General features: G+C 37.3%; 1 protein-coding gene across 3 annotated transcripts in view; it reads left to right on the plus strand.

Moving 5' to 3' along the window:
• The window catches only part of crim1.L (cysteine rich transmembrane BMP regulator 1 (chordin-like) L homeolog), a 496,227-nt gene that overhangs the window by 343,208 nt on the left and 134,505 nt on the right, over positions 1–18,514 (plus strand). For 2 of the 3 annotated variants that reach the window (XM_041562044.1, NM_001170446.1), the window contains exons 6-7: positions 317–499; positions 6,707–6,904. In XM_041562044.1, coding sequence (XP_041417978.1) covers positions 317–499; positions 6,707–6,904 — 381 coding nt within the window. The remainder of the gene's footprint in view (positions 1–316; positions 500–6,706; positions 6,905–18,514) is intronic. The other variant, XM_018261588.2, reaches the window with a different exon arrangement.

The raw sequence follows: 18,514 nt of genomic DNA on the forward strand, positions 1-18,514 counted from the left end.
ACACAGTTATAGAATGAAGGGATGCTGCCATTTGCTGTAGCACTACAGGTTCCACTACTGCCTCAGACTGATTGTGGCATCAAATACAATATTTCATTTCCTTCAGTGGCAAAACCAGAAGGACAAATTACCCCACTCATAGTGCTCACTAGACCCTGTAGTCTATGAATGCTGAAATCTTGTTAGAGGACAAAGAATAGAACATCAAGTATTTCCCTTCTCTACTTATGTTTTACTGATATGTTTACAACTGCCTAATAAATCATGTGCCGTATACCCCTTTTAATGGAGAAAAAAAACTTTTCTTTTGTTGTAGAAACCAAGCCTGCGTGCATTTTTAATAACGTGGAGTACTATGATGGGGACATGTTCCGTATGGATGCGTGTCGATTTTGCCGCTGTCAGGGTGGCGTTTCCATCTGTTTCTCAGCCCAGTGTGGAGAGCTTCACTGCGATCGCTACTATGTGCCAGAAGGGGAGTGCTGTCCAGTGTGTGAAGGTGAGCAGTCAAATTCTATTGACTTTAGGTTCACTAAACAGGCAGCAAAATTTTCTATTTCGAAAGGGGAACTTTATTTTTACATGATGTACCAATTCCAAGTTATTTTTTTATTGATTTAAATTTTTGTACACGATTCCTTTAGTGGGGAATAGTCCCACTTTACTCAAGCCACACCCTAAATCCACCCAAGCTATGCTGTAGTGATGTGCGAGTCTGACTCGTACCTGCCTTCCCCCCTTAATTTATAGACCCGCCCCACCAATTACATCACAAAAGGGGTGGGGCAGGCACAAGTCTATAAAACAGGAAGCCGGCAGAATAAGGTGACCCATTACAGACTTGCAAGAGGAGCAGCAGTTTTTGACCCAAACCCACCCAACCCCTGGATCCCGCAGGTATCGGGCCAGCACAACACTACCCTGCTGCTATTGATGCCCCCTGCTCTGGCTACTTCTGTGAATTTTAAAACTTAAATGGTTAATGGTGATTTAACTACCCCTCACCTGGTCAACCACAATATTAGCCCAGTCACTGTCGGTAATTTGTATCCAAATCCTTACTTTCTAAAAGGCATAAAAGAAGCAACCGCAGCAGGGTGCCAGAGCAGGGTGCATCATTTGCAGTGTGGCCTGGGTGGATTAGGACATGGGTGGGGCAGAGTGGGTGTGGCCAGCACACCCAAATTCCTTTAGATATGGGTTGGCATCTCGGTATTATAGTTTATAGAACAGAGCTCAACTTCCTGTTTTCAGCTCTCTAACTCTGCGTTAGCCAGTGAGTTTGCAGTTGATCCTTAGCATGCAGCTCAGATTAAAAATGGTACTGCATAAGTGCATGTCATGATCTGATCATTGACCTTGGGGTAGGTGACCAAATCAGGTAAAGATCTGCTTGTTTGACAAGCAGCCTAACGAGTAAATCTAATTATGTATCTTAACTCATCTATATATCTTTCATTCTGACAACCCAACTGGTGCCTGTTGCTAAGGTTAACATGCCCTAGCAAGCAGACAGCAATGGAAACGTCATGTCTGAAAGCTGCAGAAAAAAACAATGCTCTACATGTTGTGTTATAAAAATAAAATATCAGTTATGAGGCAAGTGATTACATTTCCCTATGCAAGCAAAAATGGGTTACACATTTTTTTCAAAAAGTAAATCAGTATTTTCCCAAACAACAATACAAATGTAAGACAATTTCAGACACAGATTTTTTAGCTCTGTCTGCAGAAACACAGCAATCTTTACATAGATGTATTTGCCAGGCAAAATTTTAGCACAAGAGTACGATTGCAAATATTTGAAGGGCTGGGCAAAGTTATTTTGGCACCCTAGGTAAGTGCTTCATTTGGCGCACCCCCCCCCCACACTCCAGTCACACTGTCACAGCACATCTAACCCCAACAAACATTGCCCAGTCAAAGCACAGGCACTCTCATCACTCTTACCCAAGATAGTTACTGCATGTCTGGCCATGATAAAACCAACTAGTCAAGCCAAAGACACTGCAGCTCTTGGTTCTCATGCATCAAAGTAGAATTGGCAAAAATTATAGTATCAACAGAGTGCAAGAACACCCTAGTACTTTGTATATGACATGTAATGGGTTCTATTCTCCACAGATAGTTGTTAATTTAATAATGATTTAATGAGCTGTTTGCCGATGTCCTTGTGTTATTTTGCATCAATGTGGAAAAATGTTAAAGCAAGAGACAGCTAAATAAAGATAATGCTTGCATGAAGAAAAATGTCACCCTTTTGCACATACTGACTGTAGAATAGCTTTAAAGGATAAGTAAACCTTTATTGATGAAAGTGTTATTCTAAGCACTTTTGTCATTTACATTCATTATTTATTTATTTTTTTCCCCCAAGATATTAAGGGATACATGTACTGTTAATATGAATGAATTGTGTTCCAACAGTGCCACCTGCTGGTCATTTTGTGACCAGTCTGACTACCAAGTAGTCAAGGAAGTTGTCAGGAGAAAGAAAGAGGCTGCTCTGATGTTCTGCTTAGGAAAACAATTAGAAACCTTTCTCAAATATTTCCTAAGCAGAAGAACATCTATATACCATCATTAAGGCCCTCTGGGGAGCAAGATCCCATGGTGGTAATCCACCTGGTCTCTCTCTGTAATATCAATTTGCTGGGGTATTAAATGTGCTCAGTTCCTTAGGCTTAAGTCCCACTAGACAACCTCAGTATGTATACCAAAAGACTAGGCTCCTATCATATTTGATGGTTATTGTCCTTCTATGTTCACCTATATTATATATGTACATCATAGAGCAAGAGAGCACATAAATTGATACAGTCAATCATAAAAAAAATCTATTGCCCAGTGTTGATAAATGAGCCCCTATATAGTGGTTATCTTATATTTAATTACATCTTCTTTATATAATAAATTTTAAAAAAGCCACTTTAGGCATTAAAGAAAATATGTTTAAAATAGCCTTTTCTGCTTGTTTGGTCCTATATGCATAATGTGCTCGTCTTCTTATAAGGGATTAGGAATCCACTATTTTGGATTCGGACGAAACCCCCGAAGCCTTTGTGAAAGATTTGGCTGAATACTGAACCCTAATTTGCATATGCAAATTAGGGGTGGGAAGGGAAAACATTTTTTACTTCCTAAAAAAGTCACGCAAGGATTCAGGTTTGGTTCGGCCAGGCAGAAGGATTTGGCCGAATCCTGCTGAAAAAGTCTGAATCCTGGCTGAATCCCAATCAATTATTGATCAATTCCTGTGTCAGAGCAACCTACCATAATTCTGCTATACCCCATATGTTGCAGTTTATTAATAGAGGTGGTACACTACCTATAAATAGGATGTGTTTCCCTTTAAGATGAACCAATATAGATGTAGGATAGAGGGAGAAATAAAAAGGGCTGGCATCCATCTGTCGCCACAAAATTGAACAGTTGGAGCAACATAAAGGATGAGACAGTTGAGAGAGTAAAGAAATTAACAAGAAAGAATAGTGGGAAGCAAGTAAACATATTCGGTCCAGTGAGGGCCAAGTGCAGTAGCCAGTGGGAAATCTAAAAATGGTCATTGCTAATTACACTGTATGGGCTTTTGTAACACATGGGCGATGGAATTGGCTCCATTATTCATTCACCTCTAACATCTGCCTTCAGTGTGCATATCTGTCTGATTACATAGAAGCTCACTTCCTTCCTCAAGCTGGAGAAGCTGCTCATCTGCCTGCAACAGCTGCTTTCAACATCTGATAAACCCGCTACCATTTAGTAAGCGAACCACGCATTTAAATGAAAATGGAAGGGTCATTACAAGAAGTGTGTTGTTCATCCTATGTATATAGAATCGCAGCACTGCAATGACTAGGTTTTCCTGCTGATACAAGCCTTAATGTTTTTTATGATCGTAATGAGGAGATAACAATCTGGCAGATGCTATATACATTTACATCTGTCTAAATGATACTATAAGTTAATTAAAAATTAAAAAAACGAACAGCCTCCAAGTCTTCTTCAGGTTTCCCTATAGAGATAACAAATTACACCATATTTACTCCAGCTGTGCCATTGGATAAATCAGAAACAAAGGGTTTAACCAGTGTGTGCTTAGCTTACTACTGGCTGTTGGCTACCTAAAAAAATGACCCTTTGCAATCTTGCCTGGCCATTTTCCATTGTGTTTGGTTCAATAGGAGTTTGCAATCTGTTAACATATTGGCACAGGTGAAAGCAATACTGGCCAGAAAAACCATTGCAACAGTGGTATCTATACCATTACACTGCATTAATAGTTCCAGTGATTGTTATAGATGCCTGAGAGACTGAATGTCTTGGAGGATAAAAATAAATCACTGAAAGGTCATTAAGAAGTATTGTTGAAAGTAAATGTTACAGGAGAATTCTTCACACCTTTAGGGAATACATAAAGCCTTTGCGAGGGGGCTTGCTTGGCTCTCTGCTTTACAAATAGGAAGCAAAAATAAAAGTGTGTCACTTGAAAAACCAAAATAAAAGTATTACTCTTGAAAAGCAACACAGAATATGTCCTTCACGGCAGGGCACATCTAGACAAACACAAGTTAGAAAATGACATAACAGGATCTTGAAAGTAATAATAAATATATATCTTTCCAGAGAGATATTGGCCTGCCCGGTTATTGGATTATTTTAGGGGTTCCTTCCTCTATAACTTCTTTTGTAAACTCAAAAAGGTACAAAATATTACTGACAACCAGGTTGAACATAATCAGCAAACCACCACCCTCCTTCTGTTTATTTATTTATTTTTAAGGGAGAATTTGTTGTTAATTGGTTTGCTGATTCCTTCTTTTTATTTGAGTTGAGCAACACCCACCTGCTGAGCACATCTTTTCCTATTCCCACTAAGCAACCAAGACAATAGGGCTCATTTAGAATTCTGAGCGCAATTGTGTCCCTGCAAATTTCCCTTCAGTTAATTGTTCGCAAAACACCATTAATTAAAGGTATTTGCATCAAAATGTGTTCCTCGCACTTCCTGTTTGAAATCAAACGCAGTTGCACCTATTAAAGTAGAGAAAACCTGGAGGTACCACAGTTGGGACCAGGTGGTATCTCCAGGGTTCCCTCAGCACCCTGTCAGTGAGCACAGTGCACTTGTGCCTAAAGTATAGGGTCACTTGCACGCTGATCATCACAAATGATGTCAACCAGAGCAATTACGTTTTAATCAAAATTGTGTCAGGTTCAATGCCCTCTAGGGACTGCACAGTGGAATTCTGGGGGAAAAACATGGCGATTGCACTCAAAATTTGCTTTGCTCACTGCACTAAGGTTCATAAATGACCCCTAATATCTCAGAACAGGTAATTAATATGAACAGGTTCCATTGCCTAAACACTATAGAAAAGGCAGAAGAAAACCCTTAAATATGGATTCAGAAGCACACCAACCTAGTTATACTAAAATGCTTAATTATATTTTTATATATATATTTATAATAAGTTGGTGGCCTGAACCATATTGAGTAACTGGTTAGATTGGTGTTCAGCTTGGCTGAGAATGAATCTGTTTGGCCAAATTGCTTGGCAGGGGGCACGGACACACTCAGGATAATATATTTAGGGTTAGACTGTGACCAGTATGAGAAGAAAGTCTAGAAGTCACACCAGGGCCGGGCCAACCTAACCGGTCGCCCTAGGCAACAGGGAAGCAGAGAGGCAGTTTTGGGCAGGGGAGGAACAGACAGGGGAGAGAGGGATGGACGGTTGAGAGAGGGATGGACAGGGGAGGGATGGACAGGGGAGGGATGGACAGGGGAGAGAACGATGGACAGGGGAGAGAGGGAGGAGCAAGCAACAAAAGGGGTAGGTGAGACCTGCAGAGGGGAGTGAATCCGGACTAGGGGTAGGCAAAAGAATCTTGAACAGGCACCTGTCCAGCGCCCCTACAGCGTTGTGCCCTAGGCAGTTGCCTCTTTTGCCTACCCCTAGTTCCGGCCCTGAGTTACAGTTAAAAATACATATTTTTCATTTCAAAAGGAAGATGGTTAGGGTGTGTTTGCCCGATGCATCCAAACATAACAGGAAGTTTAATTCAACTTTTCTGTGTATTTCATACATTTTTGTCTAAGTCACAGATATTTCTATAATGACTAAATGAAAGCATTAATTGTGTAAAGCGATTGACTCTAGTTAAAAAATTAAGTGAATAGTAAATATCCACGCAGTACATGAAGTATAATATAAAAGGTGTATGCTTCTTGGAAGATGGTTGTCATTTCTTTATGTACTGAAAAGCTTCAACATATTGTATCTATTAAACTTTATACCACTCCAAGCATCTGGCACTCAGCGTGCTATTTAAATGAGCGTTAAATTGTCCAATAGTTCCTTTTTATTGTTTAGAATAAATTATTTTTACTGTTTAGAAGATGATTTTCCTTATAAAGAGCAAAATGCATTAAAGAATGAAATTCGTACCTGACCTAGATAGAACATATTTAGAAGTACAGATAATAAATAGATGTCTACAAAACGTATATTTTTTCAATCCTTTGTGTTACAAAATGGTATTTTTGTGGAGTTCCTACATAGCATTAGAATTAGAACTGTCCTAAGTATTATAAATATCCATTAGCCTTTAGAAATGACAACAGGCAAGATGGATATGGCATCTCAGTGAACTTCAGCCAGTGGTATATCCCTCATCTCTTCTGATTTGCTTCTTCATATAGATCCTGTGTACCCAGTCCATGACCCAGCAGGTTGCTACGCCAATGGACAAATAAGAAGTCACGGGGACCGCTGGAGAGAAGATGACTGCACCTTCTGCCAGTGTATCAATGGAGAGCCTCACTGTGTTGCAACAGCTTGTGGCCAGAGTTGCTTGAAACCAGTTAAAGTGCCTGGAGAATGTTGTCCTGTGTGTGAAGGTATGATGTATACCATATTTACTAAACAAAACATCACTTTTTTAAGCAATGTTCAAAGTCTTCTTATGTTGAATATTCATGTTGAGATTTTCTATTCTTTGATGGAGAATTGCACCCAGGTCCATTGAAACCTAGTGCTAGTGCATTTGTTGCACCTTTTATTACAGTGAAACCACAATTTTACATTGCATGATTTCAAGTTTTCATCTTACATCTGTTTTGTGGCCCCCAGCTATATATCAGGCACACTTCATTTCCCTAATTTAAAATTTTCCTTGATTTTTCACCATTTTTTTTCTGGTCCCCTAAAAAGTGGGGGTTCTACTATATGTTAAATACAAGTTCTTTATTATTTAAGGACCTCGGTCACCCAATCAGAAATAAGTAACGCACATATTGTTAACACACCTGAAACACTTGGTGCAGACTTGGTGTGTTACACTTACCCACATGCACATATATTTTCTAATTTTTTAATAATTGGTAAATTACTAACTATTAATTTTCATTTCATTTAACGGACAGCAAGTTTCATTGATGTGAACATTGCACAAGGTACCAGATGATATGCTTAATTCCATTAAGTGGTGTTTTTCATTTCACAGTTGGAATTCTCTTGACATCCATAGCAAAGATTTGACATTTTGTAAGGATAGCCACTGGTGTAAAATAAATTGCATTAATCAATTCAAAGTCACGTCTGCTTTTTTTGGGAATGATAGTGCCCTTAATTAGTCTTGTGACTATATAATTATTAGAATGGGAAAACATCCTTATTCCATAATATGTTTGCAACTAGAAAGCACATGACACATGACAATTCTTATTTTCACACCTTATTAAGGAGAGATTGGCTTTTGTGAGAGGGAAAGAAGAAAAAAAAGTCCTCTGTTACCATAAGTGGCAAATACTTTAACAAAGTGTGAAATGAATGTCGACCCTTTAACCCAGTGTTGCTTGTGTTTTTCTGTGCTCTGTAGGAGCATTGTGTTACTGTAAATACAATATTTTAGCAGATTTTAAGATTTGCTATGAAATATTGTTCATGACATTTGGGGGGAAACAAGCCAAGAATTTAAAACATACAATTTTACATACAATTGCTTTGAAATCCCTTTTAAATGAGTATATTTAAGTGGCTAATTTAATAAATTTTTTTTTATTTTTCCCGAATTGTATTTTTTAAAGTTAAATATTGTTGATTATTGTATTAAGTGGTAGTTTGATATAATTTGGGTTCTTTTGTTCTAAAAGTACTTTCAAGTAATTTATGCACTGACGTGTGTCAGACCCATGTTGTTATCAAAAGGTTAGAATTTAACTGGTCGGACCAGGGTTATTACTAAAAACTCTATTCTTATAATCACATTGTGGATTATATTAATTACTTTAAACCATGGAAATATAATAATTTAGTAAACGAAAAAACATGCAAAACACTAATACAAAATGTTGCCATCTAAAAGCTATTGAGGTCATGTAGATTCAATGGTATTTGCCTTTTTTCCATTGTAAAATCTTATTTTCAAGCTTTTTGAAGGTTTTCAAGTTTTTTGCATTTGCACAAAAAAAATCTGAGGATTTCAAAGTTTTCATATTCAGATTAGTTCCAAATTTTTATTGGGTTTCCTAAGCAAATATTGTTATATTGAAAGATGTGCATTGGTGAAATTTCATGGAGGGATAATGATGAAGGGAACTAGGCGGCATTCCCTAAAAATAAACTCTTAATATCTATGTACTTAAATAATAAGGATTTCATAATGGCTTAGGTGAACTTTCCTTCTGTACTATAATTATTTGCATAGTTAAAACACTGCTTGTGTTCTGGAATAATACATGTGATGCGAGTTTGGTTACAGTATACAGTATGTTCTAGTTTAAAAATGGCGATCAAGACATCTTAAACCTTTCATCTCACAGCAGTTTTTCTGTTTCTAGAATTGCTCTCCATTCATAGCCTAGTGGCTGTTAGAGATACCTGGCAAGCAAGTCTAGCAGAATGTTGAATGTTGCCGCCAAGCAAGCTGTTCAGTGTTGACTTTTTGTTCTGTTAATTGAGTTGTATTCAGCTGCTCCCACCCTATTTTCAACTACTCACTTAGCTACAACGTCTTTTTCATATAAATTCAGAACTGCAGCCGGTGAGGGGTTGCACTGAAGTTTGTTTGTAATTCTCTGCTTTCTATTTTACTAAATGCTAAAGCAGTAATGATTTCAGTCCTTCAGTAGTCACCTTATACAATGTGGCTGTCTCAAATTCAGGAAGTCAGCTTGTGGGTAGACAACAAGGAGAACCCCAATACAGAAATATGCACACATATTGTATGTAGAGAAAGATTGGACTGCATTGGACCAGTCAGTGCAGCTAATGCTGTCTTTTAAAGAGTGCTGCAAGCATCTTTATGATGTTGTTTTGTGTTTTGCCATTGCTGAAAAGTAAGGACTTGAAAATAAAAGCATGACTGCAGGGCTGTAGATGTAACTCTTAATCCAGCATTCTACTACCTCTTAATAGTGTTAGGAAATCATCAGCAGATATTTGTTTATAATATAGACAAATATCTCCCTGAAAGTTTCTTTTTTCTACAAGTTAATATCAGTAATGCATTACTGTTGAACGGGTCCTGCATTGCACGTTTAGTAAGGGGGAATGACACATCTTATAAAATGTAATAGCTTTTGGAGAGCTGCATGGCATTAATCAAGTCTGCTTAAGATGATAATACATTATGCTAAAACAGCAATGTTTCTAAACTACTTAGACTTTCTCAAATCTTGCTGAAAGATATTGGAGATACCAAGTGTTGAAAGAGTCATTTAACAATGATTGAAGATCTTACAAGTTGCTAAGAGCTATTTATATCTTTGACTCAGACTATATGACGGCTGTAAGATACATCATACTGTCTGCTGAAATGTGTTTGCTCTCAGTGTACCGTGTGAGGATAATTTATTAATTCCATTCCATCAGTTTACCCCAACTCACCTCTGCATGACCACGTTCTATTAGCTGAGCTGTGAGTGGCAGGGCAAAAACTTCTCATGCAGTATCAGACTTTAGAATTTAACATATTCTAATTTCGACAAAAATAGGTGACACTGATTAGTTTCCACAGTGTAGTACCATCTGTTGTCCACTCTCAGTATGTACGTCTTTTTTATATTGATGAACTGCTACTTCTCCATAATTGATCTATGAATTGTTTTGGTGAAAAACTGTACATATTTTTTTTCAATTTTGGTTTTGTAAATCTCCACAAATAAATAAAGAGGCTAACTATGGTGGCTAATCCTGTGCAACTCCCCTCTGGAAATTATATACATCAGTGCGGGGCTGTTGGGTGTTTTCTTACTTGAGTAATGGAAATGTATAGTAGCATATATATGGTTTTCCTTACTACTCAACACTCTATTGCAGTGGTCCCCAACCTATTCTACCTGAGCCACACTCAAATGTAGAAAGAGTTGGGGGAAACACAAGCATGAAAAAGTTCCTGGAGGTGCCAAATAAGGGCTATGATTGGTTGCTCCTATTTGCACTGGCATGTTTTTTATGCAACAAAAACTTGCCTCCAAGTTAGGAATTGAAATATAAGCACCTGCTTTGAGGGCACTGGGATCAACATCCATGAGGTTGGTGAGCAACATGTTGCTTGCGAGCCACTTGTTGGGGACCATTGCTTTAATGGAAAGAAGAACCTTTTTGGCAAGTTTCAAGAAAACTCAGTTAGTTTCATATATCTCTGTTCCTATCCCACCTAAGGGTTAGTTCACACGAGGAGATTCGGGGAGATTTCTTCCACTTCTTCTGGGCAACAATCTCCCCGAACTGCCTCCTCGTGTCTTCCCATCCATTATAATGGCGCTGCGTTTTCAGAAGTTGCCCGAAGTTGCCTCACAAGGAAACTTTGGGCGATTTCGGAAAACGCAGCGCCACGTGTGCTTTAGCGCAGGCGACTTTTCATTATACCGGATGGGAAGACACAAGGAGGCAGTTCGGGGAGATAGTAGCCCAGAATAAGAAGCGATTAGTCGCCAGGCTACAAAATCTCCTCGTGTGAATTAACCCTAATAGGTATTCTGTTCTTTTTGAACATGTAGCATTGTAATTAAAATTACAGTCATTCATGATCCCAATAAACTGTGGTTAATCCCCTTTCTAGAAGGTAGCTTCTAGTCTAGAAATTAGCACTGACCTTTTCTTAATATAACTGTTCAAGGGTTTTTTTTTATGGCATATGGAGTGCAAGTATGAAATGAGTGTCATTTATCATTAAATAAGCACATATTAAGGATGAAGGCATTTCTTTATCCATTCTTGCTATCACTCTGTTGTAATTCATTTATGTAGTTCCAATAGATTCTGTAGAGCTGTGCAGAATGACCATGGGAATAAACCAAGTAATAGACATAACAACAGTTAAAGAGACTGAAACAATAAGGTTTGAAAACTTCCCATGGATGAAAGCTTCTTAATGGCCGATGTAATGGCATGTTATCAAGAGACCTTCTAGTTCAAATACAATAAAAGAAACAAATAAATTAAGCCTGGCAGGGTCGATTCTGGCTTTAATTAGAGTGCAATGCCATTCTTTCTTTGTTGCAAATGTAATTGTGTTCATTTTGCTATGCCCAGGGAATTTACTGTAGATAGGCAGATAAAGGGATGGAAGAATAATAAGCACATAGGTCTGTTGATATTGGCAAATTTGCTAGAAATCTGCAAGGAAAGAGTAAATGTGAATGTTTTCCCTTTAAAGCACTTGTGTTTGTATACCTCTGTTGTTATGTATTGTAATTACAAACAGAAGCTAACATATGCCATGCACGGATTAAATGACATTTTAGCACTTTCAATATCCAAGCAAGCATGTTGGAATCAAAACAGGCAAAATACATGTTTCAATGCTGTGATAGAACATATTGCATATAGAAATCTTCATTATATATGGCAATAACTCTTTGGAGATGATGGGAATAAACTCTATCTATCTATCTGTGAAAATTTTTAAGATTTTAGTCTGAAATATAAAACCAGGGTTTAAAATTAAAATAGTAGTATTTTAGAGCTTTTGTAATTGACAAATAGTAAGGGATATTAACTTCATGCTGTATATACAGTACAAAGTTAAACATCTCTGGAGGTAAAATAAATCAAGTAGTTCATGTGGCTGAAGACTATTTCTAACATCACATATTTCTGTGTGCATTTTAGCTGAGCAGTAGAGTCTCTAAATGGTGACATATAATGTTTCCCTGGGGTGGTAAACTTGTAATTCTATTGCCCAAGGTTATATATACTGTATATATTCGGGATGCACCAAATATAGGATTCGGTTCGGGATTCGGCCTTTTTCAGCAAGATTCGGCCGAATCCTTCTGCCGGCCGAACCGATTCTGAATCCTAATTTGCATATGCAAATTAGGGGCGGGAGGGAAATTGCGTGACTTTTTGTCACAAAACAAGGAAGTAAAAAATGTTTCCCCTTCCAACTCCTAATTTGCATATGCCAATTAGGATTTGGATTTGAATCTGTATTTGCCCAAATCTTTTGCAAAGGATTCAGGGGTTCAGGGATTTTTATATATATTGAATAAAGTAGCCTATAAGGATATTATAAGTCACCAAGGAGCTCTATGACCATATAAAAACAGGAGGCCGAGTGCTTATATACAGGTCATGGAACTCAAGGTTACTTCTAATATTCTTATATTTTCCAACAAGGGGTACTTTATTTATTATAATACCCAATTTTTAACTTATGACTTCACTAGTCACCAGTTATAAGGATATAATTTTGTGTATTAGATTCTAACTGTGACGTAACGCATAAACATCAATCTATATATATATATGCTTGGAACTATCCCTTTTCAAGTAATATAGGTATACTATTGTTTCAGCAATATTTCCATTTCAGTTCTAGTCTCTTCTGAGTACCCATTGACACCCTTTAAACAATGACGACATTAACATGCAGATGTTGCCTTGAGCCAATGGGATTTTTTAACCTGTCTGGTAGATATCGGTTTGACTGACTGACCAATAAGCTGCTGACTCTGAGTCTGAATGGACCAAAGCCTTTGTTTTTATGCCTAGTCAATGGAAGGTATAAAGTAGTGTCCCCTTGTACACTGGCCATGTTATCTTATGCATAGGCCACAATTAATAAACAGAGCAGAAACCCTTTCTATTTGGTAGTATAAGACAGGCAAATTTGCACTTGTTTTGCCCCTAGCAATATGCCTGCTAATAGTTTTTAAGGCCACTGCATATGGTTGCTATCTGAACCAAACAGTTTGGTTTACATTGGGACTGTTTTGTTTAAAACTGTATATTTAGGTTTCAGCATTGTAAAACACTAAAAAAAATCTGGCCAATACCCACCTCCGAATTTACAGCCCTTCCCTCCCAATGTCATTGGGGCACCCTTTGTCCTGTTTTTGCATAGAAACTAAAGAAAATTAGCAGTGTACAGTGCCCACGTTAAAAATAAGAATTGGGGCACCGCACCAAGTACAGTATATTCAAAAATGTAAACACTAAGGGGTCTATTTATCATGCTGTGTAAAAAGTGGAGTGAAGGATTACCGGTGATGTTGCTCAGAGTTAGAAAACAAAAGCAAAGGTCTGATTGGTTGATATAATCAACATCACTGGTGATGTTTCACTCCACTTTTTACACACACCTAAGTAGGAATGAAGGGTAAATTTCCCTGTCTACCTCAGTCTATGGGTGCGTGCTATCAATTGAAAAATAAAAGTATGTAGTAATCAAACAAAAGTATATTAAAAATAAAACATCATTTATTAGGACATAAAGAAGGGGGCTAATGTGCTTTGTGCCTATTGGAGCACTTACTCACAGGCTCATGAGTCAGTGTGTCCAATTTGGGGCCATCCAGCTATTGTTGAACTACAAACCTCAGCATCCTTCAGCAATATTCATAGGCAACCATGGGTTTGATTTTCCTAGTCTCTTAGACAGATGTCTTATACAAGTCATAACATTTTATGGATATAAAATGAAATATTTGGATGGAAAATAATCTCTGACATGTCTTTTTCATTTTCTTTGCCCATTCTTGGACCAAGATTATCAATCAATTAAATAGCTATACCTGACTACTAAACCTTGCTGGTACCTAATTAACCGACCTTAATAGCTAGTGTATAATCCCAACTGGAAACATTCAATGGGACTTTTTTTTTATTTGCAGCCATAAATGGACGGACTTACCCAAAGTAAGCAGGTTATGGTTGATCATCACCCCCGAGATGCAGCCTTCGTTATGTTTTGAGATATGTTTCCGCAGAGGTCTTATTGGTAGACTGGTTATTTGTATACACAGTCCTTTGCAAACAGTTACTTGTCTGAGCCAATAAATTAAGTTGGGTTTGTTTTAATTTTTTTCTTGTATATTGAAATGACAAAAGATATAGATATTTCTTTATTAAAACCATAGATAAAAAGTATGTTTATGGGAGGGGGGGGGGGTTACTGCTTCTTTAAGATATGTATAGAATAACCTGTGCTGTCTTTCAGCAAACCCGTGAACAATTCTGCCTGCAAAACTTTGTTGCTAAACTGATGTTGATAGACTAATAAATGTGCAACGTTCAGCAAGCCTTTGAAGAACAGTTTTTATTTTTTAACAAGCAGCAGTGACTGTTGGCAGATAGAAATAAAAACTTACACTTATTTCCAGAAGCATATTGTAACAGTCACACATTTTAACATTCTCTGACAGCAGGAAAAAAAATCAGCACTGATAAAACTATTTCCCCAGACTTGCTGATAAACAGCACTCTGCTTTCTGTATTTTAGCTTCTGTCAAGAAATGGAAACCCCGTGACTGGGTCTTACGAGCAGTGCTTGTTTTAGCAAATATACTAAATATGTATTTCACCTGCGTGCATTTTGTATCAGCCTGCAGATTTCCAGAGGAAACTGCTATTTTTAATACCTTGGGCCTGCATTTGATGTGTTTCCTTAACTCTGTTAAAGGTAATGTTAACGGTTAATCGTTGGGGGCAGGGCTGAAATGAGGAGTAGGCAGAAGAGGTATGTACCTTGGGGAGCAAAGGTGGGTTTGCTAGGCACATACCCCTTCTTTCTAGCTAGTGTCCTTCCACCGCCTGCTCAAGTTGCCTCGGTCATCACCCTAGGGTGCTGAGTTGGCTTAGCCTGCCACTGATTGGGGTGGTTCCAGTTTTCTAGGCACTCTCCAGTTATTAAAATTGCTCACTTCAGACCCAAGGCCAATTCTTCTCTTTGCTGGAAACCATAACAGCCCAGAGCATCATTCTTGCAAGCATTGAGCACCCATCTTCTCACTTGCCCCAGGGAACTTGTGCTCCTGGTCAAATTGAAACATAGACATTAAAACATTGGGTAGTGCCAAATTGGCACTATTTATCTATCTACCATATAACAATAGTTTATGTTGTGTATTTCCTTGCAAAGTAAGTAAACTATTAGGCCAGAAATTGTCAGGTTACACAATAAATGGGCTTTAAAAGGCTTTAGATGAGGATTAGCCCAAATCTCAAAATTGTTTGCAGGATTCTGAACTTAAAGAAAGCCAATAATTAAAGCATGGTATTTGTGAACTATACTAGCGCTAGTCTCATGATCATTAACACTTTATGATACACAGGTATGGCATCCATTATCCAGAAACTGTAAATGTTTTTGAGTAGATATGGTGATCCAAATGAAAGAAAAAACATTTGGAACACCACTGGTCCCAAGCATGAATAGTAGATCATATACAAGAATGGGACCCAGTATCCAGAATGTTCGGGAATCATTTAAACACTACATAAACTATATCTTAGTTGGGATCAAGTACAAGGTACTGTTTTATTATTACAGAGAGAAAGGAAATCGTTTTTTTAAAAATTTGGATTATTTGGATAAAATGGATTCTATTGGAGACAGCCTTTTCGTAATTCGGAGCATTCTGGATATAATATGTCCTAATATGTACACAGTATAAACAATATCCTCCAAATTAAATGTCCATTTAAAGGGAAATAAATTAAATCTGTAAGTAAGCACATAAAAAGGCCATGTTTACCCTTTAGAACATCTTGTATGTTTTTAATCTGAAAGTGTACAAGGTGTAATGGAGAAGCTATATCGACTTTAAAACGATTAGACTTATGATAATCTATTTTTGTGGTATTTTGTTTAATGAGAAGGAAAGAAATCCAGCTACAGTATGTGAAGTATGAGGGTGGAAAACATTTAGTCACTCTTGGAATGATATGAATGTTTTTCTAGGGAGCTTAAGTAAACATGCATTCAATGGCTTAGAGGGCAGGGTTAACATTTTTTTGGATAGCAGACAGAACTTAGCCAAGTACTTTACAAAATGAATGCAAGGTTATGATCCTGTTATTGAGCTTCGCAATACCTCCAAAGAGAAAATAATAGTATTATTAACTTTTTTTTATGTTGTTTCAAATAGGGCTGTACAATTTTGGAAATACAAAAACACAGAAGCACAAACTGGTCCAAATGGAAGAAAGGGTCTTGCTCATGAGAGCTTACAATCTTGAAAAAAAATCATATTAATATATATTGGTTAACATGGTGCATTTATAGATACAGATATTGGATCAGTTATCCGGAAACCCTGTTATCTCGAAAGCTCTGACTTAAAGCCATCTCCAATAGACTCCATTTTAAACAAATAATTCACATTTTAAAAAATGATTTACTTTTTCTCTGTAATAATAAAAAAGTACCTTGCACTTGATACCAACTGAGATATAATTAATCCTTATTGGAAGCAAAACAATCATATTGGGTTTAAAATGATTAATGTTTAAATGATTTTTTTTAGTAGGCCCCTTGTCCGGAAACCCCCAGGTTCCAAGCATTCTGAATAACAGGTCCCATACCTGAAACAAATTCTCTATGGGAAAATTCTTACCTACAAAAAGCTACTAAAACAGAAGAAATATTGACTTTTGGAGTGATGTACTTAACGTTAGCAAGATATCAAGTAGGAACTATTACCGTTTGCTTTCACAAAAGGTGGCAGGTGCTTTGTAACTCAATCATTTTTCATGGAGGGACCTGCTAAATCCAAGTCAACTGAGAATTATTGGTTAGCTTTGCATGTGAACATATAGGGGGTTATTTACTAAGCTCCGAATGCCCGAAATGCCCCGAAATCCGAAAAATTCGTAAATTTTTGTGTTATAATTGGCTAAAAAAAATCACGAATTGTTCGGATTTTATTAAACCCCGAGGGCTAAAAAGTCCGAATATAAAACCACGGCATCTCAAACCTGTCGATGTTGCATAAAAGTCAATGGGAACAGTCCCAATGATTTTTGGGGGTGTCAGGCAATTTCATGATGTTTTCTGAGCTTTCGGAGGAGTTTTTGGGAAAAATTCACGAAAAAATGTGAAATTCTGAGCTTTTCCTGCAAAGGTAATTTTCGGGAAAAATTCAGACCTTGATAACCCCCATAGTGTCTTTCTCTCAGGTTTCTATGTCAGTATGATCTTAAAGAGGTTGTTCATCTTTAAATTAATTTTATTATGATGAGAAGAGTGATATTCTGAAACAATTTGCAGTTGGCTTTCATTTTTTATTATTTGTTGTTTTTGAGTTATGTAGGTTTTTTATTCAGCAGTTCTCCAGTTTGCAATTTCAGCAATCTGGTTGCTTGGGTCCAAAGTACCCTATCACTGATTTGAATAAGAGACTGGAATATGAATAGGAGAGGGCCTGAATAGAAGGATGATAATCAAAATTAGCGATAACAATACATATTGTTCCTTATAGAACATTTGTTTTTTAGATGGGGTCAGTGACCCTCATTTGAAAGCCGGAAAGAGTAAGAAGAAGAAGGCAAATAATTTAAAAACTATAAAAAAAAGACAAAATGAAAGGCAAATGAAAACTTTCTTAGAATTAGCCAATCTATAAAATACTAAAATTTAACGTAAAGGTGAACCACCCCTCTGCAAGTAATGCATTTATGAAGCTGTAACACCTAAACATCTATCAGCACCTACATAATATAAATGCACCTGATTTCAGTATACTTTCTAAACTCATTTACTCAAGCGGTCATTTATTTGTATAATTTAATTATTATCATTATTATGTTTGGTTGATTTAGTGATGATGTATTCTACTGCTCTTTATATAGATTATATATCTTTGGCATCCATCCTTGCCCCAGTGGGCCTTACAGTCGAAGTCATATTTATACACATTATGGTAAATTTTTGTAGGAGCCAATTAACCAACCTAACCTATGGTTTTGGATAGTAGGGAGAAACTGGGGTAGGAAGGAAATACAGGCACAGAAAGAACATAGTGCCCTGGCTGGAATAGAACCTACTGTAAGTTGCAAGGTGGCAGTGATGTGCCATAATCCTTCATTGTTGCTCTAGTCTAAATGTAGAATTTGCCCATCAGGGCCAGAACTAGGGGTATTTCACTGGCGCAACTGGTAAAAATTATACTTGATGCTAATGTTATTGCATATAAAGATAATAGATATAAGAAGCTCAGAATTTTTCAAACCCTACAGGGCACAGCCAGCTATCTAAACCCACCAGAATACCACTGCTG

Source organism: Xenopus laevis, chromosome 5L, assembly GCF_017654675.1.
Source record: "Xenopus laevis strain J_2021 chromosome 5L, Xenopus_laevis_v10.1, whole genome shotgun sequence".
Lineage (NCBI taxonomy): Eukaryota > Metazoa > Chordata > Amphibia > Anura > Pipidae > Xenopus > Xenopus laevis.